Source organism: Nipponia nippon, unplaced genomic scaffold (assembly GCF_047370975.1).
Source record: "Nipponia nippon isolate SJK-2023a ecotype South Korea unplaced genomic scaffold, ASM4737097v1 scaffold_2, whole genome shotgun sequence".
In the NCBI taxonomy this organism is placed as follows: domain Eukaryota; kingdom Metazoa; phylum Chordata; class Aves; order Pelecaniformes; family Threskiornithidae; genus Nipponia; species Nipponia nippon.
This window is the reverse complement of record NW_028262336.1, coordinates 59572664-59595007: the sequence shown is the minus strand read 5'-3', so window position 1 is coordinate 59595007 and position 22344 is coordinate 59572664. Positions and strand designations below refer to the sequence as shown.

The following is a 22344-nucleotide window of genomic DNA, read 5'->3' as shown; positions in this document are numbered from 1 at the left end:
TAACTTTCTTTTTCCTTTATGAAACACTTTTTCTCTCAGAGATTTAATTCCATGACATAAAAGATTTGAAGAAACTTAACTTTGATTAAGGTAGGTAAATTGAGGTATTGTGAAGATGTATTATAACTTTAACATAGTATTTTCTCTAAATTTTCTTACACCAATACTACTGAATACCATGACAGACTATGGAAAGTGATGCATTCTAGGTATGGACACTCGTTTTTGTTGATTCAGCCTGATCTCCTTATTGTCCAGATCTGGGACCTTTTGGAAATCTCCACAGCTTTTTCCTGCATTCCCTTCCCAGGCTTCCTTCACGCAGCAACCAGAACACGGGGGTAGGGTGTACAACTAGACCTTGTCGTAGTAGGAAGCCAGGACCTGCAAAGGGTGCGTATCTACGGGTAGTGCCTGGAAAATGAAACCAGTGCTTGAGCCGTTTGAGGGGCAGTAGCAACCTGGCATTGGTGCCCGCCTGGTCGGCTGGCTCCCCTACCAGCGCTTCCAGGACACTGCCTGGTGTTCTTCCAGGGGGAAAATCCACCAAGAAAGGAGGAAAAAAAGCATGCTTTTCAAACGCTTTCTGCCTTCCCAGGCTTTTCTGTTTTGATCCCCCACAAAAACCTGTTACTCTGAAGACCAATGAGACAGCTGCGTGAAAGATCTCGAGTTTCTGATGGGGTTTTAAGGTTTTAGACCTGGTTGGTTCCTCTGATTGGCGCTTGTTGTGTGATGTGGTTCATTTCTCATACGTGAAAGAATTCTTAGCGAGGGCGAGCAGCGCGTAACTCTGCCGCTCCACAAGCACTTAAATGCATTTCTAGTGTCATGTTGTGTTCAATCTACCTGAATTGACATTGTGCAGCAAAGTGCAGTGGCCTCTCACTTACGAATGACATGGCTTCCGCTGGCTCTTGTTCCAGCTGAAGAGTCATCTTATGGAGCTTCCATACATGGTCTTTGTTTGCCGTTTTTCTGGACCCCGCGAAAAGCAGAGTCAGAACCAAACAGGTGACGGCCAGGGGAGTGCGAAACAAGCCTCCGGGGAGCTTCAGTACAAGGAGCGGAGGGAAGCAGGCAGCCTGGCCTGGCTGAGGGCCAGCCTGAAGGCGAGCTCCCTGCAGCAGGTCAGGGAGAGAGGGCCGAAGTGTTGAAGAAGAAACCTATTCAGCGGCACGCCGAGGAGAAACGCCTCGCATGAAGGAGAAGGCGTCGGTCCCAACAGCGGTGCCGTGGCCGGTCTCCTCTCCCCACGGTGCCCCTCGGGCAGGGGGTGCCGGACGGCGGGGCAGAGACCAGCCGCCCCCGCAGGCAAACCCCCCCCGACGGGCTGCCGGGGGCGGGAAACGCTTCCAGCTGGCAGCGGCACGTCCGTCTCCCGCCGTCCTGACCAGGCCCCGCTCCCGCCCGCCCCGCCGCCCTCAACGGGCCGGACCGCCCCGCCGGCGAGGCGGGGGCCGGGGCGGCGGGCAGCCCTTCGCCGGGCCCGGCCCCTCCGCGCCCGCCGGCGGCGGCAAAGGAAGGGGCGGGGGGCGGCGTGTGCGAGGACGCGGAGGCAGGGGAGGGCGGCGGGGAGCCGGCTTTCTCTGGCGGCGCGGAGCTCTCCTCTCCAGCGGCAGCCGGCCCCCTCCGCCCGGTCTCTCCCCGCGGCCTGGACCGCGGGGCGGCGGCTGAGGAGGCAGCGGCGAGCGCGGCCGGGAGCCGGGTGGCGTCGGCGAGGGGACCCCGCCGGGCCGAGAGGGAGCGAGGCTGAGGCGGGCTGCGCGCCGGCTGCCGCCCCGCCGCCCCCGCGGATGGGAGGGGATGAGCGGCCGCCCGGGCGCGGCTGCGCCCCGCGGGCAGTGAGGGCCTCGGGGGCCGGGGCGTGGGTCGCTGCGGCGGGGCTCGGCGGGGCCGGGGGAGCCGCCTCGCAGGGTCACGTCGCGGTTGGGGCGGGGGACGGCGTCGCCGCCCGGGGCTGCGGATCGCTGCCCCGCCAGCGGCCCCGGGCCGGCCGTGCCCTTCCCGCGGCGGGCTCCCGACTTTCCTCGGCGTGGCCAGAAATGTGCCGAGGCGCCGCCGAGCCGCTTTGACGTCTTGATCCTCTCCGAGAACTTAACGGGATCGCAAAGCCCTCCGAGCGGCTTTTCCCGGTGAGCCGGGCTTAGGGGCGCGGGCGGATTACAGGGGAAGCCCGCGCCCCGCCGGGGGGCGGCCGCGGCGGGCCCTGCCCTGCCCCGCCGGGCCGGGCCGGGCCCGAGGGCTGCTGCCGCCGCCGGGGAGGGCGGGCTGCCGCTGCCGGCGCTTCCCGGCGCCGCCGGCCGGGAGCGCGGTCCGCACCGAAACCGCGGCGGGGAAGGGCAGCGCTGCCCGTCAGCGGTGCTTAAGCATAACGGCCCCGAAGCGCCTGCCTTCAGACGGACGGACGGACAGACAGACAGACAGAGCTTCTGAATTGGGATGCTGCGGAGGACGTCGTGGACAGGTGAGACGGGAAGAGGAGGCGGCAAGCCTCCGCCTCTGGTTATGCTTGTGCGAGTGGGATCCTGTCCTGCGCCTGACTTCCAGTTCTAAACCTTCACGCAGAAGCTTGAAATGGAAACGTAACTTACAAGGGTTTTGTTTGTTTGTTTGTTTTTTAAAGAAAAGTGTTGATCTGATTAATCCGTGTATCCACAATTAAATTCAGGACACAAATCCGTACAGAAGTGGGGCCGGGGGGGAATCACCCCACTCCTGTTGACGGAGGCTTAGCTTTGCCAGTTCGGTCCGTGTGTGTCTAACTTCTCTGCTGTCCGGTGCCTGTGGTCCAAGCGTGACTTTGTCAGAGAAAATGCTAGCAAGTACGACGAGCGGAGTGAAAGGAAATCGCTTTCCTGGGATTCCTGGTGCTCCCGCTAAATTGACCTTGCTTTTAGCAATATAACATCTTCTGCAACACTTGTGCAGTGTAAACCGGCCCATAGCGTGTGTGAGAACGTGCAAGATACAATAATGACTGCAATCAGTGTCTTTCTCTGACGTGTGGTCCACTCACGTGCTAAGAAGGAAAAGCCAAAAGAAGCCGAGGAAAAATGACATGAAGGTTACTTTAATTCTCTGAAGAAATGGCGTTAAATGTAAATGGTGGTGGTGGTTAGTAGTGGATGCTTTTTACTGTATTTTGTTTTCCAGATTCAGAGTTGTTACATTCAAAGCAAGTAGTAAGAGGACTGTTGTATTTAAAATCTGTAATTTGCATTGTTACAACTGAGTAAATTGCAGTTTCAGATGTTACAGTTTTTGAAATAGCTTAACTTCGCCTTCAGTCGGCAGAGTTATTTTTTTTCTCTGATATTTTTTATGTTGTTTTTTTTGAGTATGCATGCTAAAACCATCTGATGAGAAAAATACACGGTGCAGATGATAATGGGACCGTCAGGATGTCTAATCAGCAAGGGTAATCATGGTAAACAAGCAGTGAACGACTTGAGGAAAGAGCACATCAGCTTTAAAAAATTACACACCATCCTTGCATGTCAGCGCCTCTCGGCTTTGCCTTCTGCGCACCTCTGCGCACCTCTGCGCATCCCAGCTTTTGTCATCCAGTTTGCACCCAAGCTCTGTCGTTTCGCTTCAGCACGTTCTCCTGCAGCCTTCTCCAGTGTCGCCATCTCTTTTCATTAGCATCTCTTAAATCCTCTTCTGTCGAATGCCTTGTTGCTACTGCATGTGAAACGTGGCACAAATTACCTCTCATGTGTCTTCCCTAGCCAAGCGGGATGGCTGTGAGAGTTTACAGAAAGTGGGCAGGGAGTGAATTTGAACGGGCAACATTCCCAGGCATGCACGTGCACACATGTAAACATAGGTAGATATTTTATAGATGCTCGTTCAGAAATGTAAACCTGCCGTGTTTTACCTGCACTCATGCCCTTGTTGTGCTCACTTTTAAGAGCTATCTTGGGAAATGAATGCACTGACAGAGATGTTGGCACATCTGGTAAATTTTAGACAGTGGTTACAGAAGCCTTGCACAGAGCTTATTTTCTATATAGAAACATGGATACCTACATCACATTAAACCATACTAGCAACAGAAACAACACGATGCGACTTGGTTGTTCAGTCAGCTGTAATTTGTAATTTACTGTGGTTTAATTTACAATGTTAGGTTCAATATCCACAGCTAGTTTCTCCTGAACAGTTTCTGGTCTAAAAAATAATATATTCGTAGAAAATGGTCTGCAAAAAAATCTTAGAAAATTGAACTGTATTACTAATAATTCATAGATATAGAAGGGAAACGCAGTCCAAATAATGCATTTTCTTTAAAAGATTATTTTGCTACTGCAAGGTGGCAGGGACTCAATCATCAAATGGATCAAGGATAATCATATGCGTTTCATTCTAAAACTATAAATTATACACAACATGAATATGCAATGTTGTGTGCAGTATATGCACATCCTAGAGTACTTGTGAGAGACAGTGTATTTGTTTGACAGATCTGTAGTACTGAGATTACTCGGCTATGCATATAAATTACGTGCATTTTCAGGAGATATCGGTGTCCACAGACTATGGAAAATGCATTATGATGTTTCAGAGAGTAAAAACATTCAAACAGTGTACTTCTAAAAGAGGTCATAGTATTTAAGAATCGTTGATTTAAACTGTTAAGCATAATGATTCATGAGGGTGAGGTGGTACAGCCTGCTTATTATTTTTTCAACCCCTTGGGCTTGATCCAGTAGCCTTTATACAAAGCTGATTTCCATGAGAGCGTGCCAGAGTTAAACCTGCAGGTTCATTTACAAACCTCCAAATCACTGGAGAAAAAAGCTGCACCTTGTCTTCAAATCGCAGAGTTGCTTAAAGGTCCAGTGTCCAGGCTTCGAAGTCCATTTGTTGCCTGTACTGGCTGATGCATTGGAACTGCAGACTGTCACGCACAACGTACACAACATGCATGCCATACAGCTGAACTACAACTATTACGAAGTGATGTAACAAGGATCATGTAGGTGGAGGTCAAATCCCAAAATAAATCCCAGAGACTTACCAGGGTTGAACCTGAGAGGCTGTATGAGGATTTGGAACGTGTCTTAACTAAAATGATATAAGTGATTCTGTGCAGCTTATCACTGCTTCCATAGCAGTAAGTAAAATGTTGCTGAAAGCCTCAAGAGCAACAGTATATTACCAACTACACAAACACATAAGAGCCATTATAAAATCATATGTAAAGTTACCTTTTACTTTGTGACAGTGATACATATTTCATCTTGAAAAGGTGTTTTTTGAATTCTGCCGCATTTTCTGTCTGTAGTCCTTTTACTCTAGATAAATAAGCTTTAAGAATATTAAGTGGTGATACAAACTACTTGATCGTCCATCATTACTTGATAAACAACTACATTTACTTCATATCAGAAGTATTAATATTTGTTTGGTTAACAATTTTGAATTAAGTTAGGGTGACTTAACATATTCTGCCCAAAAGGGGAGCTGCTAGAGTAGCCCAGATGTGAAGTTTCAATACTCTTGAGAGGGAGACTATAGTTGTTCAGACTTCTTTCACGAATGTTTAAACTAATATGCATTATTGGACAATTTTGACAGGCTACACAGTCCGTTTTGGTGGCTTAGCTGATAGCCAGCAACTTCCTAAATTCAATATAATTCATAATATTTAAATGTGTGCCCGTGTGTTGGGTTTTTTTTGCTACTGAGCATGTGCAAAATTGCCTGAAACCTAGGCTACAAAGCTGCTCAGAGGCCTTGGCTGTGTCCAGATTGCAGTGGGTGCTGGAAACAGGTATTCCTGCCGCTGCTCTGGTGTGTGTTCTCAGAGCACTGCAAAGTATAGCAAGTATGTGTGAGTGTATCCCATAATCTATTGGCAGGAGGCTCTGGAGAAAGGGGGAAAACTGGTTTTGGCTTGCTTAATTTGAAGCAGACTTGGAAAGTTTCTCATTTTTGAGCTGCAGCTCCTATGCACAATGCAGTTTGCTGCAAATGGGTGAATAGACTTGAGAAAGGGGGGAGTCATGGCTGTGAGCTGGCTGCCACCTCCTTTTGGCCTGGAGTTAGATGCCCAGTTATTTTCAGTCTCCCATTTTAGCTTCAGTCAGTTCATATTGGCTAGCCTATGTAGCTTCCTTCTCAGCGTCTTATTCCTGGGTACCTGATTTTCTGCATGCCTTCTGTCGGAAATCCACTGGATGGTAGAGCTCCTAAAATTTAGATACTGCAGCCTTCGTACCTCTAGTTCTAAGTCTTTAATATTATAGTTATAAAGAGATAAGTAGAACCTGATTTTCAAAATTAGGAAATGCTTGTATGAATCTGAAGCTTTCATATGTTACTTGAACTCGTATTTGTTGTCAAACAACTGGCTGTCTTGATAAAACAGGTCTTTTATACCAGATGGTGCATATAAAATAATTTGACACAAAACATCAGTTGCTATTGAATCCAAAAGGAAGAGGATAAAAAGAGTACATGAAGTATTTGCATTTGGAGTAGGGAGAGCTATCACTAATGTATAATTTGTTATAATTTCAGTAGGATAATACATCTTTCTCATTTAGCTCTAGTTTCAGTCTCAATGATTTATGCACTGAAAAGCAATATTCTTGAGTGTGGAATTATTATTCATCTCTTTCATGTTAGTACAATTGGTAGCAAGGAAATACTAAGTGAGAAAGCATGTTAAAATTCTGCTTGAGTCATTGGTAAAGATATCAATCTTTCAAGAGCTAGGATTGTTTCAGATAAGTTTTATTTTGCTGTTTGACACTGGAAAATTCTTCAACCTGAGGCAGTTTTTGTTTTCTGTAGTTTGACTTGGTGCACTTAAAGATAAGTCACTGAGTTCTGGAAAATTAAAAATCACAAGGATACTTTAAGGATCCAGTTCTCCAATTGGGTTGCCTAAAACTAGATTCAGGCTCAGAGAGCGAGCTATCTGTCTATCTGTCTCTCTCTCTCTTGTGGTGGGTTGACCCTGGCTGGGCACCAGGTGCCCACCAAAGCCGCTCTGTCACTCCCCTCCTCAGCTGGACAGGGGAGAGAAAATATAACGAAAGCCTCGTGGGTCGAGATAAGGACAGGGAGAGATCACTCACCAATCACCGTCACGGGCAAAACAGACTCGACTTGGGGAAGTTAGTTTAATTTATTACCCATCAAATCAGAGTAAGGTAATGAGAAAATAAAAGCTAAATCTTAAAACACCTTCCCCCCACCCCTCCCTTCTTCCTGGGCTCATCTTTACTCCCGAATTCTCTGCCTCCTCCCCCCCGGCGGCACAGGGGGACGGAGAATGGGGGTTGCGCTCAGTTCATCACACGTTGTCTCGGCCGCTCCTTCCTCCTCGGGGAGGACTCCTCACACTCTTCCCCTGCTCCAGTGTGGGGTCCCTCCCATGGGAGACAGCCCTCCATGAACTTCTCCACCGTGAGTCCTTCCCACGGTGTGCAGTCCTTCAGGAACAAACTGCTCCAGCGTGGGTCCCCCGTGGCGTCACAAGCCCTGCCAGCAAACCTGCTCCAGCCTGGGCTCCTCTCTCTGCGGGTCCGCAGGTCCTGCCAGGAGCCTGCTCCAGCACAGGCTTCCCACGTGATCACGGCCTCCTTCGGGGCACATCTACCTGCTCTGGCGTGGGGTCCTCCACGGGCTGCAGGTGGAGATCTGCTCCACTGTGGACCTCCATGGGCTGCAGGGGGACAGCCTGCCTCACCATGGTCTTCACCATGGGAATCTCTGCTCTGGTGCCTGGAGCACCTCCTCCCCTTCCTTCTTCACTGACCTCGGTGTCTGCAGGGTTGTTCCTCTCACATATTCTCGCTCCTCTCTCTGGCTGCAGTTGCACAGGTTTGGTTTTTTTTTTCCCTCTTGAGTACATTATCCCAGAGGCGCTGCCACCGTCACTGGTGGGCTGGGCCTTGGCCAGCAGCGGGTCCATCTTGGAGCTGTCTGGCATTGGCTCTATCAGACACAAGGGAAGCTTCTAGCAGCTTCTCACAGAAGCTGCTCCTGTAGCCCCACCAGTACCCAGACCTTGCCACGCAAACCCAACACACCAGTATTGATTGATTTCCATTTGCCTACATTGGACGTCACTAGCCATCAAACTGAGAAATTGATCTCGTTGATGGGGGTCACCCTGAAGTTCCTTGCACTCCTCTCTTGTTTCTCCTGCCCATAGTACTTTTTGCCATCCTGAGATCTTCTTGTCTCGCTGCTCCTTCTTTTCATCAGCGTCCTTGATGAGAGGTTTTCCTATGGAACCCTGAGGAATATTGTTCTTAAACTTTCGCAGTGGTGAAGGTGACTGTTTAATTCCATTCTTGCTTTTTGTCTTCTAAGAAGCTAGTGTTTCATCCAAAATAGTGTTTGGTTTCATATCCTATGACTTGTTTTGTTTCTTTAGTGGCATAGCTTTTGGAAGTCTAAATAAGGTATACAACTGTTTCTTGTATTCAATGCACCACTGGCGTACTCGAACCATTCCAGGAGATTAGGAATATCTTATTCCAGTACCTATTAGTTGTGTCTAATTCCAGACTAGTCATATCTAATTTCAGGAGATTAATAACATCTGGAGAAGCCATTTCAGTTTGAAGTTTAAAGAAGTACTGTACTTAATGGTTTTTAACCAAACTTTCAGGATCTGATGCAGAAATGACAGGTCTGGAAATCCACCTACAGCATTTGAAATGTAGAAAGGTATTTTTGACTATAGTACTCACTGTTACGGCAAAATAAATGTTCTAATCACTGAAGCGCTATTGCGTGTCATCTATCTAATTCTGTGTAACAAGGTATGTAATGGAAGCAGTAATTATAACTACAAAATGATTTATGAAAAATTTTCCTGGAAATGAGATATTTTTGGCATCATACTTATTTTGAAACCAATTCATTTGGCTGGTTAATTTATTAATAACAACGTTTGTTTCTCAAAGGCTGAATCATTCTAAAAGAAATCACATTCATTGATATTTATAATGGATATGCATTAACAGAAACAGAAATAATTTGGCAGATGTTTTTTGAACAGAAAAAATTGATTCCGTTTGTGAGACTGTTACAGTTAACTTTTTTATACATCGTCATGTTTTTAGCATAAATTATCTGCACTTCAGGAATTAATTCTTCTGAGTGAACATTCAAATCTGAGAGTGGGTTGAAAGACCCCCTTTTTTTTTTTTTGTATCAATGTGTCATAGAAATGCCCATTTTTCCACGGTAAAGCTTAAGTTAACCAGTATGTACAGGGCTCAGTTAAAGATGAGATACAGTTATACATCAATTGACTTGCACTGAGGTAAAATTAAAAGTGGGAAATACTAACCAGATTTCCAGGTGTTAAATGATGCCCTAGGGCTATTTCTAGACTAATTTCATTATTTCTGGTTGCAAAAATCAAGTTAATCTATTTTATATTTTGAAATATAGTAAATAATTTAAAAAGTTACATACGATTCCCTTTAGTTATCTGGGAGTTAACTGAAGGGTAAATCAAGAATCTGTTTTTTAAGAAACTGGATGCATAACATAGACCTAATCATGGATTGTGAGCTTTGCTTCAGGAATAATTCAGGGCAGAATGTTAGTTTCTGTAAGATCTGTATTTCATGTGCTGCTAAAGCTGAATGTTGTACGGTCAGTGAGGCAGGATTACAGGTGAAAAAGGGACAGTAGATGGTCTGAGGTGGTTGAATGATCCCAAGAGAATTTCATTCTAGTCATATCAAACAAAAAGCCTTTCTGAATGGAGTTTCAAAACTTAAAAAAAAAATTCAAAATTCAAAACTTTCACTGACAGTCTTTCAGTCTGTCATTTTTAGAGACACCTGTCTTGGGTCTTAAAACCTGTTTAGTGGGGATAGATGGAAAGGATCTGGAGAGGAATTTAGGTGAATTTCCGAAATCTTGTAGGAGCTGGGCTGCTAAATATCTTAGCAGCTTGTCTTGAAGCATTATGCAATACAAAAATGACATCTGGAAATAAATGGAAAAAAACCTAGTATGTGTTTAATGCAGAGTTTAGATCATACAGAATTAATTCATAGTATATATTAAGCTGAGGGATACATTTCATTAATTATCTGCTTGGTTAATATGTATTTGCAGAATAAAAATCTTCATCATAAAATAGATAAAATTAGCACAAGGGGATCAGCTTAAAGTGGACTGGGTTGCCCTAGCACATGAATTACCTAGCTCTTTTTGGTTGGCTTTCTAACTGTAATCTTCTTTTAATGAGATTTTAAATGCAATTTCACTATGGATAATAGGTATGACAGTGTAGGGATTCAGAAAGCCCAGAGACTAAAAAGAATATAGTGTCATGTAGCCCTTTTCTTTGGTCACGATGAATTTTCTTTGTTATACTTTTACTAGCACTTTTTTCTGTCTAATGCAAATAAATCAAGAAACAGGTATGATATTGTGCCTGTAAATATCACTGGCTATTCTTTAAACGGTTGAATTTGCTTTTTGCTGTTCCATTGTTCTAATAAATCATTCTTCATAAGTACTGAGCACATTTCTTTTGCAGCCTTCACAAAATGTTTTTTTTTTTCCCCCCTGTTTCAGCTGTCATTTAGATGTTGATATGTAAAGCAAAATGGCAAAAATCAACACCCAGCACTCCTACCCTGGTATGCACAGACTGACTGTCAGAACTACTGATGAAGATATTGAAAGGATTGAAAATGGCTATATCAGGTAATATATTCCTTTCATCACAGTACAGAGGACAGATTGCTGCATAATTTGTGGCACTCCTCTAGCTCTGTGTTATGGGCGTGTTGTATCATGATACTGTTGAACCATTAACTGACTTAATGATGTATATCCAAAATACAGAAGAGACGGCAACAGGAAGGTTGTCATGCTTGCAGTTTTGGAACCAGAATCTGTATTACCTCAGGAATAAACCCCATTTTCACATCAGTGGGAATTCCACCAACTTGTTAAGGAGAAACCTTTTTCAGGTCACTAGGCAGACAGCAGGGTCTGTGCTTCCCCCAGTCTGTGGGATTTGGAGAAAAAGGGATCCTCCCAGTGCCATGCAGTGAAAAGCCTCAGGAAGTTTGGTTTTTTTTTTTTTTTAAAGTAACCTCTGCAAATCACCTAGTACCTGTGATGGGGAACATTTGTAGTGTATAAAGAATGTCGACATTTTTGTACTGGCTTTTCAGGGCCTCTCACTGTACAGTGAACCTGTAATGGTTTCTTTTACATTCACATTTCTCTGTTTTGACAGTTTTAAAGTGGCTGTTTAAAATGTGCCAGTGAGCTTGCACTTAACATTTTACACAGTACTAGTCACTTGTCTAGTCTGGGCAAACCCTGCTGGGCCTGCAGGAAAGTGTCCGATGATCCACAGCACCCATACAGACTAGAAAAAGTGTTCTGCTTTTGGCTTGCTACAGTCGACCACCTCCGCTGTGTGGACCTTGTCAGACTGTCTCTTGCTGTTCGAATGTGTACCCAGACTAGAGCACTCAAAATCCTGCTGGGCCGATGGGACTGCCTGCGTTACAATAATTTTGGATTGCATGCCCCTACAATCTAGTATGGATGTGATCCCTGTCCTGTTTGAATTGCTCCTTTTTTTTTTCTTTCTGCTTTGCTTACATGATACTTTCTGTCATGTAGGTGTACCTACACTAGTGAAAATGGAGCTGCTTTTATTCTGCACAGTATGGCTTGCTTGACTTAGTTATACTGCCCCATGGTCTCCTTAGGGAGATTCGCAAAAGCTGTGTCCCTTTGTCTCCATTTACAGTGATATCTGAGAAAGAGGGAAAACACAGATCGAAATGAGCCTCTTCCTTTCCTTTTTTTAACGTCCTTTTTGTAGAGGATGTCAGTGATTAGCAGCTCACAGAATGGAATTCCTGGCAGGGATGTGAGGGTGTGGTTATAAAGGTTTAAATGTAGAATTAAATCACTGCAGTCATCTGCAGTTTCAGAGGTGATGGATGACTTGCTTATGACAGATAGAAGGACTGAAATATGAATTGCACTTTATCATGATGATGATGATGGTCTTGAAGAGCCATTAATTTAAAAGAAAGTTTGCTGTTATCAGCATTAACTACAGGAGTTCAGAGATGAGTAAAAAGATACAATCTCACTCTGTAAAAGAGATCTCATATTTAAGGTTTTGGGATTGCTGAAGTGATTTTTAGTAAGTATATACAATACCTTTGTACTACCACTCAAAGAATTCTGATACGCTTTTTTTTTAATTCAGATTTGTTTTAGAATATGTCTGTACCAAAAGATAGATCCCATCCAAAATTTTAGCCCTTCCTTGTCTTGTAGCAAAATATACAGCTGTAGACATTGGAAAACCCCCAGGTTTTCTAGAGGAGCAGCATTTCTCCTTTGCGTGTATCTTCTTCCAGCTCCTGTTGGCTATAGTTCAACAAAGCAAATAAGCACATTACTTAGTTGTCATTAAAGTCAGTGGGTGTTAAATTTATGCTTAATGCTAAGGATGTGCTTAAGTGCTTTTCTGCTGTTGAATGAGGTATTATCAAGGAAAAGCATTCACTGAAACAGTTAACAGAAAGCTGCTGGTGATCTCTAAACTGTCATTCTCAGTTATGCCGGAGTAGGTGATTCATGGGCCCATATTCTTACAGTGTAGTGTGCTATAAAGTTGGTCCATCTTGTTAAAACAAAAATCAACAAAACAAAAAAATAGCAAATAAGTCTTCGTTTCTAAAATCCAGCCCCTGTATAGAAACAGCTCAAATAGGACAGGCAGCACATTAGCTTATAGACACAGGTTGGCTATCGAAAAGTTGGAAGTGGGATTCAGCTGTGCCTTGTAGACATCTGGATTTCAGTGTCTTTATGTGAGTAGGTGTCTTAAGTTCCCGCTGTCATCAGTGGAGACCTAGTCAGCGCTAAGAGCCAGTGGAGCCTAGGGAGCTGTTCAGCTTACCCTGAAGTTGAATAGCTCTTCAGGCTCGTTTGGCTGGGTCAATTGTGAGAGGTATTTAATTGCCTAAAGTAGACATCTAAAGGTACTTGAGATACCGTAGAGTATCTGAAACACTTAGCTTGGACTAGTGCATATGAGGTGAGACCTGGGTGCTCTGGAGAGGTCAGATAAAGTATTTCGAGGTATTCCAAATGGTAGCAGACTCCTATATTGAGGCAACTGAATCAAGCCCTAAGATGGCAATTGACTATAATGGGAACTTAGATACCCAGCTTATATTAGAAACCCCAATTTAGGTCGCTGCCATCTGGAGCCAAATCCCACCCTTGAAGTCTGGCTCATAGTCATTACTCAAAAGGGCTTCAGCAATTCCTGTTTAACTGATCAGAACTTCAAAACAGTTGCTACTAAATGAAAATTCTGGATTTTTTGCATGCATTTTAATTGAAAATGGTCTTCTAGGCTTTGCTTGAAGATCTTTGTGCAAAATTAGAGCCAAATTAAGTCAAGGCGAGAGACAGGTGCAGAGCAGGTACTGATGTAAGTATCCTTCCCAGGGCTTACTCTGCTAGGTACCTCGAAAGCGTGGGACTAAATTGGCCTTTAGAGAGCTGAAGAGGCATGGAGCAGAAACCGCAGTGTCAGTGACTTTTCTCTAAGATACAGTGACAGTGCTACCCCCGTGGAAATAAAATATTTTTCAGCATAAGCCGAGGAGGCACAATAATCTGCTGAGGTTTCTGCTTTGTAACCTGCTCTTTATTTCTTGGCACACTGCGTATTCTCTTCTCATATTGATTTCAGACCGCGTAACACCCTTGGATAGTAATGGCAGTGGTTACTGTTTTGCTGGAGGTGCCAAACAAACTTACGGAGTCCACTTGGGAATGAGTCCGTCTTTGTAAAAACAAAGTAAAAACTATGGCACGTGCATTGAAGGTGTTACATCAACAGCCCTATCTGTAACTGTCCCTCTGCATCAATATAAAGCCAGCTGACAAATAGGGCCTCTTGTATAATCTGAACAGGGTTGAAGAAAGTCAGGAATGGGTATGTGAGTTGTGTAATAGGGAGTTAGAATAGGGAGTTAGAATAATGGAAGAGTTCATTTTAGGTTTACTTTTTGATTCGCATTTGTGTCAATTAAAAGTGGAATATGTTTGTGACTGCTGTGTAATATCGGACAGGCGCTTTCCTAAGAGTTGACTGGCAGAGTCCTTTGTGTGTTGTTTTCTGATCCTGTTGCAGATATACATGAACTGTATTTGTAAAAGTGAAATGCAAGCACTTTAATAATGTTTCCACAAAATGATTTTGATTTTCCTGTGTTGTCTACACATGTTAAAGCTATAACTTTTTTGTAAGGTAAACCTGAATTTATTTAAAAATTGTTATATTTAGCTAGTTGTAGAAATTCTTGATGCACAAATAGAGTAATCGGAAAATTGTTTTTTGAAAACAGTCAAGCAACCAAAATAAAAATATAGACTTCGAAATTTCACTAGTTGAGTCCACAATCCACACAATTTGATTCCAGCAGTTGAGTCTGAGAGTTTTGCCTTTTTTTTGCTACAGATACAAATTTTTGAGTGAGTGTGCTTGATCATTTATTGGTAAGAATCTGACCAGAGACCAATTTAAATAATTTGAAATTTTCGATTTGTTTTATGGGACTCTGGATCAGAATGGAAGGTGTTCAGATCAGGTCACATTAAGCATGCCGTTTTCTTTCACCTAGATTAAAACATTTCTTCAACGTACTTCTGGCTCCAGACACCAAAAGCCATACCCTGGGGGTGTTAGAGGGTGCCATTAAGTGCTCTGCAGCTACTCCTAGCGAGAGGACAGACAGGTGGTAAAACTCTCAATGTTACAGACACACAAAATATGATGAGCCTGTGTAGGGACAGTGGAGCGCAGCTTTCCCCACTGCTGAGGAGTATGGAGGTGATGATCATGCACATGAAGCACTTAACAGATGATGTACTTAGCAAGTATGACTCTGTGCTGATTCAGTGGAGCTAGTAGGACAGTATTGCTTTTGGTACCTGACCTAGCTTGTTTAGAGCTCACTCATCTCTCTCTGTGCTATTCTCCATTGCCTTCCTAGGCATTTACTCAAAATAAAGCTGAGCTCTCCATTCTTAGCCTTTTATTTGTTGTCAGCAGATGCCCAAGGACAGCAATGTCAGTAATAAGACAGACTGGGACTAAAACAAGTTTACAAAATGAAACAAGAGGGATAGATAACAGTGCATTTTGGATAGCAATTTTCAACTCCTGCTTGGCTCTTGTTCTCACTGATAAACCAGCACAGTTATATCAAAATAGAACATCACATTGTGTTCGTTGTATTTCAGTATGCTTATAAAGGCTAATGAAATTGAGATAGGTCTCCCTCTGAGACTTCAGAGAAAGTCTGATTGGCCTGGTTTCCTGGGCCTGACCTCTGTCTAGGGTTTTCTTAGAGTGATAAAGAACGCACTCTGACAATCTTTTTTCTTTTTTAAATGCTACTTGGAAGGATACCTAAAGTGTTTTAATCCGTGTTTACTTTGTTTTCTGTATTATTATTCACTACTTTATTTTGTGATCCCCTATATTTAATTACCTGTATTTAGAGCAAATGTAGCAACTTAATGTACAGTCACTAAAAGCAGTTGAGTTACTGCAACTTAGTGAGATGCTCCTTATTATGAGTCACTGATTAAACACAAACTTCTAATCCATCCAAATGTAAAATAAAAGATACTGGCTTAAGCCTCTCTGAAAGGCTATCTATTTCTGCAAAATACAATTTTTTTTCACGTCTGAATTGTGACACTTAAAATTATTTTCTAAGAACACCCACTATCTTCTTTTAAAAATATTTTTTCAGGACTCAAAAATAGCAATAATTGGTAAGTAAGAACAGAAATAGCAGTATTAGAATTTATTGCTGTCTAAGATCACACAAAATATCTATTTTTCTGTAAAAAGGAATAAAAGGACTTAAAACCAGCCATAGCAGTGCAGTCTAAAAGACTGACTAGTCCAGTATCCTTTCTCCAGCAGGTCTGTAGGCAGATGCTCCAGGAAAAAGAAAAAAAAGCAGGCAAACTCCAAGTATCTGCAACGTACTTCCCTCTAATACTCTCCCAGCATCCATCTCAGGAGACTTCTTGAGCTGAATGCGGGCTCTGTGTATCTGGTAATCCACAATGGATTTCTGTTCCATGAGTTTGTTCATTCTCCCCTAGAAGCCTTGTTAACTTTGGCATCCGCAATATTCTGAGCACCCGCAATATAAACTAGGCTATAAAAGTTTTTCAATACTAAGGAGTGTCTGTTGGTGTCTTCTTATTAGGAGAGAAGAACAAAACAGTTAAGCTGAGAATTCTGGCAGTGCAGGACCTGTCTTTTTTTAGCATGGCTCTTTGTGTAGAAAGAATAGAGTTTTAATTCTCTGTTTGTCAGTTTCTCAGCTGGGAGTACACACAAAATTGAGTTGCTAATTATCCTTTTGTGGGCATTCAAAATGCTGTTGCCAGTTCTTATGAAGATACTGCAAGCGCTGGAGTCAGTGTTTTCCTGGCAATACAGATTAACAGACTCATGGGAGAGTTTTTGTTTGCATTACAAAGGGGGGGGGGGGGAAGTGATCCTTAATGGATGTGACAAAGTCTTGTAGAAGTGAATACTAAAGAATGAAAAACAGAGAAAACCCTAGGACTCCCATAAAAAAACGCAGAGTGAGCCCTGATAAAGTCCACGTTCCAGTGAAGTCAGTTTCAAAACTCTGTTACTGAAAGATGAGGCTAAAATTTCATCTATTTTTCTCAAATGCTAATTATTTCAGTGCTAATAAGTAGTCTTACAATTACAGGAAATCATGGGAGTTGTCAGACACTGCCTGTAGCTTACCGTTACAATCACTACCTGCAGCTGTGTGCAGCTGGGCTGTTGTAGTGTTTTCGATGCGTGGCAATAGTGCCTCATCTCGTCGCTGCCAGAGCAGCCCTGAAGACCTGTAGCCTGTTCTGCTCTGCAACAGGTGACGTTGCAGTTACGAAGCGAGCAGCGTTAGCCCTGCAGTTGTGCGGCTGGCAGCAACAGGCTGGTCAGAACAGCAGTGGTGCTGCTCAGGACTAACTACTGTAAAATCACCATTTTCCCTTTCAGTCCAAGCAAGAGTGAAAGCAAAAAGAGATGTGTATTTGCTTCAAGTCATAAGAAGGAACTGCACGGGTAGAAATTCCGGACTGTTAAACCCAAACGATGTCTAGGAGAATGACACTGAAAAAAAGCAGTGGGCAATCACTTTAAAGGCCCCTGGGGATGAACTCTATGTTGAAGGAAAGCTGTTGATGCCTTACAGGAGGTGTTAGAGGAGAAACCATGCTCCCCATAATTGTCTCTCTGCACACCAGAGTAGTACTGACCGGTAAAGAATCAGCTTCTGAGCTTGCTGAACGGATGGCAGAGCCTCCACTGACTTCATTTTGTGTTGGATGGCTCCGGGAAAGTAGGAATATAGACTGAGCTCTATGTATATAGCTCAAATGTATGCCGTGTTACTAGGAAGAGGACAATTTGCTGCATTGTTTCCTGATGTAATGGTGGAAAGAATCAGATGGGGAGAAGTCTGCTGGAGGCTGTATGGAATTCTGAAAAAAACTTTGCTTTTGCAGAACCCATTCAATGTGTGAGGATGCATCTTCAGAACTGCAGAGAGTCATCTCTGTGGAGGGAAGACATCTGTCTGAATCCCAGACGAGCTCATTCATGGGCACGGGAGCAATGGCAAGGTAACGTGCTAATACCATTTCCAGTACCAAGTTTAAATTGTTGAAAGAGACTGATCACAATTTGGAGGCAAAGTAAGAAGAACCATCACTTTCCAAAGAAAATGGATGGAGTCCAGCTGAAGAATGTTTATAAAAAGTAACAGAAGCTGCTTTTGACCTTGATTCTGAACTCATCACTTACTCATTGCTAATAAAAACCCTAGAATCCTAGAGATGCTGAATGAGCTCATGCAAATTAGTCTGAATAAAAAAAAATATTTTTACATGATCAGATCTGAAAATACCTTGAACGCTGAGGAAACGTATGAAGTGAGGCCAGACTGTAAAGTAAATGGATAAGTGTTTGGTTCTGGCTGATAGCTGATGCAGTGTTTGTTTCCTATCAAATAAGACATAATGATTGTTCCCTCGTTGGTAGATGGCTCTGGCAGGGGAGGAGACAGGGGCTCTTGTGTTGGGAGTGCAAGAGTTCTGCTCAGCTTTTAGAATCCAGTTATGTTTATAATGGATTGGGAGCCTTAGTCAGCAAAATTCAAGTCAACCATTTGCTTAAGTCATTTACTTTACCGGGATTAAACGTAAACGTGAAGTGGAGCTTCAAAAACTTAACTGTGTGCTTTAAATATTTCCAGCTGAGACTACAGAGCTCTGTCTTCAGATACCGTTGTTATACACAATACAGACTACACTCAGTTTAAGAATAGTGTATTTCAAAGAGCAAAGAAAAAAATTACTATAAAACTAGAGTCATTTGAAGAGTGTTGTTTACACTTCAGCCTTTTGCATGGTGCAGAATAAACTTGTATCTCCCTGTTTCGTTGTCAGATAGTGACACCACTGCATGTAGATTACAGAGTCTGCAAGAAGTTGGAAAACATTTATAGATGTGTGTTTTGTTTAAACGTAAAGCACATGAATATATAAACTCATATTGAGAACTTCCTTTTTAATCTTTGTTTATATTGTCCTTTACCCTTTTTCAGGATAGTTTGAATTACATGTGTGTGTAGCTCCAGTTACTTATGCTCTGAATATGCGAGGAAGCCTGTGATGAAAACATGAATGCTTAGCAATTTAAATATTATGGTAACATAACATGCCTCTTGAATGCAGATTCTCAAGGACCTAAGACTTCACTGAGTATCTTACTTTGAGATCTAAAGGACAAAAATGTGAAAATAATATAGCATGGCAGAAATCAGAAAATTCTATTTTTTTGTTCAAATAGAGAAGCTTTCAATCTAATTTGGTAAATCTTTGCTTCTTAACTAACAGGTCTCATCAAAATGCTTCATTTTCTATTGTAAGTAAGAACATCCATATTAGTAGTTTTCCATACCACTCCTTATGTGAAAGCTGAGTTCTGCTCAGGCAAAGAGAAAAATTCTGTAGCTTAATTTTATGCAGCGTTTTTTGAATAGAGTGAGAAATCTATTAAATAATCTCAGGCTTTTATGTGGAGCTTTTCTTTTCTTTTGTATTCTTGGTAGGCTTTGGATTCTCTTAATTGTTGGAAATTGTAGATGATCTGTATGGTGCTATCTTGGTATAGTGCAAAAGAACCAGAAGTATCTTTTTTTAATTTCTGATATGTGATATTATTCCTGCCTTTTTTGTCCTTTTTATTTCAGGGTAAGAGAATCTGGGCAAGGTCTATGAGGAGGTGTAGTTAGGCCCTTGAGAACTGCAAGCAAGAGGCTAATGTACTTTACCATAAGATTGAAATTGTTCATATCAACCTCTTTGTGGATTCTGAGCATATGTAATACTAGCCAATGCAGAGAGAATGTAAAGAGCTTTCCTGGAGTACCCCAAGGTCTCTGTAAGAAGTTAAGCATTTTTCAGGATTTCGTTACGCTGTTTTTGAGGCTAAGTTTGGGAAACCTGAATTAACATCACTTTCGTCCAAACTAGACTACTGATAGGAAATAATACAATATATTGTGTGGGTAATAAATATAATCACTTTTTTCTAGATTTCAGTCTCCATTATTTTCCATTTCTCAGAAACATGTTTCCCTTTGAACTTCGACAGAAAACATTGTAAGGATTCGTAATGTGAATTAGTGGGTGTAGAAGAAGATACATAATGATACAGTGATAAATTAATTACGTTGTCATGATTTTTTGCTTATCTCATTTTGGTGCTCTGCTAGAAATTTAGGATCAGGAAATAGTGCTTCCTATGCAGTAAGCAGGTTTATATGTGATAGGCAATTAATATGTCTGCAGACAGACCCTTTAAAATCACAGGGAAAGTGGCTGAATTTTTATCATTCCTTATTTCAAAGTCCATCCTCCCTCACCAATTATTCAGATTTTGTTTCCACTGTGTGTACCAGCCCTTGAGCATGTGATCCTGTGAGTATTTTATATCTCCTCATCCTGTCAGGCAAGGATTCCCCCTTTATCCCATAATGTTGGAAGTTTGTTAGCAGTCAACTGCCCCACCCCAACCACTTGGTTTGCCCCCACTTGGCAAGAATATTCTTCTGTTGCTCCTGCAGTGCTGGTACAGTGGACTAGGAACTGATGTGTAAGATACTTTCCTGATCCACTGCAAAAGGTGACGTATGAAATTGTGGGAAGTGACTGGGTTCACACAGTTAATCCATCCAGTTTAATTTCATGGCGGGTGCAGAAGTGGAGAAAAGTCCTCCTGGGCTACTCTTTGTGGAGATGATTTAAGCCATCTGATGTTCTTGTCTGGCTCAGTCAATGTTGTATGTCTGTTCCATGCAGGCTATCACGATTTGTCATATCTGTGAGGTCATGGGCCACAAGACATTTGCACCATGAAGACCAAAGACCTGATTCTTTCCTAGAACGTATCCGAGGGCCAGAGCTCATAGAGGTGTCCAGTAGGCAAAGTAACATCCGCTCCTTTCTGGGTATTCGTGAGCGGCCTGGGGGAGTAAACAGGTAAGAAGATGTGTTTATACTTTAAAGGAAGACGACTGAGGTTATGGTATTACCTTGATGATTAGGATGTAAGTTTTATTTTAAGAAGAAGGTAAGGAACTTAGCCTGGGAGATGAATAGAGTATCTAATGCTGCCCAGGAATCTTCACATAACTGAAGTATTACGGCTTTCAGCAGACTTTCTCTTTCCCCTTCAGACACACTGTGGCAAAGATCTTGAAGTAAAGGATTTTGATCATGCTGCTTCAGGCAGAATGGTTTCTCAGAACTGGAATTCTATCGCATCTACCTGTGCAACTTGATGTTGCTAAACCCCTCTCTACTGAGGATGAATGCAATTTCTATTTCAAGAACCTAGGATGTTGCTAGTTGTGGCTTCTCAGGACATTAATGTTATACACATTATCTGCAAGCGTTAGGAAACTCCAAACAAGCAGTTGCACAAAATGTGACGTTGCTTTATTACACCTACTCGGGAGTTCAACTGCTAACATTATAGAAGGCTTCTGATGCAGAATTGAGAAAATCTTTTGGCTGCTGACTTAACTTATTAGCACATAGTCTTTGGTATGGAAGGCAGGTTTAGTCTTATCTTAAAATTTTTCCAATAGAACAACAGAGGCTTGCAAGAGAAACCTTTATGTGTTTACAGTCTTTTGACTTGATGAATTAATATTACCTTATAAATACATGATACGGTGTTTTAAATGTAACTCCAGCTAAAAGAGGAAAATGAAGTCCCAAGACAAAAGTTGACTTTCTGTTTGGCATTATGCTTTGAAGCATAGACTCCCATATTTTTTTGCGTAGTTAAAGATTGGTAGGTAAGCAAGTAATAAGTCGATTTGTTTCAAAATCTCAGCTAGTAATTCAGATTAAAGCAAGAACCTTTGAAGGGCTGTGCATGATACAGGTTACCTTGACTTGTTGTGGTCAGCCTTATTATCTTTACTTGATCTACTCCTTAGAAATTCAGCTCAAAAGCACATTTTGTTGAATTAGCCAGACCGTTGTCTGATTTTTGAGACATCTGGATCAGTAGCAACTACAGATTCGAAGTAATTAGAGAGGACAATATTGATCCTGGGCCAACAGACCTCTATGTAAGGCTATTAGAGGAAGTGAATATGGGAGTATCCGTCCTTGTCTTCTCAGTTTTACACTGTTGCCCCGTGACAGTAGCTCCCAGTTGTTCTGTCGTGAAGGCTTAATTCTTCAGGAATGGTAGGTATGCTTGTTGCTTATCCACAAGCCTTGGCACTACATCTGTGAAGAAGACTTGAAAGGATTGAAGAACACTTAAAATAGTAGCCAAATGAGTACAGAGCTAAAAATAGTGAGATGCATGTTGCCATGCACTAATATGCCTGAGAACAAGCTTCAGACATCAGATGTGGTCACAAATGTGTGTGCCAAGCACATGGTAAAAAGAAACTGGTGCCTTGAAATAGTTATGCAAAGGGGCTTATCACTGCAGTCAAAGTTGACCTTCCTAATCTTATCAGTGCATATGTGAGAAGCTAGTAAGTCAGTCCATCATGTCGGTAAACACATGTATGAAATACCAACAGTATTTACACTCTTTAATGTGTTTTATTTAACTTGCTGCAGTCACTGGCCCTTGGCCAGGTTTAATGTCAACTATAGCAACAACACCAATGAAGAGTAAGTACTGATAACTTCCAGACACCTTTC

General features: G+C 42.6%; 1 protein-coding gene across 2 annotated transcripts in view; it reads left to right on the top strand.

The window, feature by feature from the left end:
* The first annotated feature begins 2299 nt into the window (after positions 1-2299).
* CNGA3 (cyclic nucleotide gated channel subunit alpha 3) overlaps positions 2300-22344 on the top strand; it is a 37309-nt gene continuing 17264 nt past the window's right edge. For both annotated transcript variants that reach the window (XM_009472566.2, XM_087756141.1), the window contains exons 1-4: positions 2300-2467; positions 10573-10704; positions 17611-17727; positions 20470-20649. In XM_009472566.2, the coding sequence (XP_009470841.1) occupies positions 10604-10704; positions 17611-17727; positions 20470-20649 (398 nt within the window). In that variant the 5' untranslated portion in view covers positions 2300-2467; positions 10573-10603. The remainder of the gene's footprint in view (positions 2468-10572; positions 10705-17610; positions 17728-20469; positions 20650-22344) is intronic.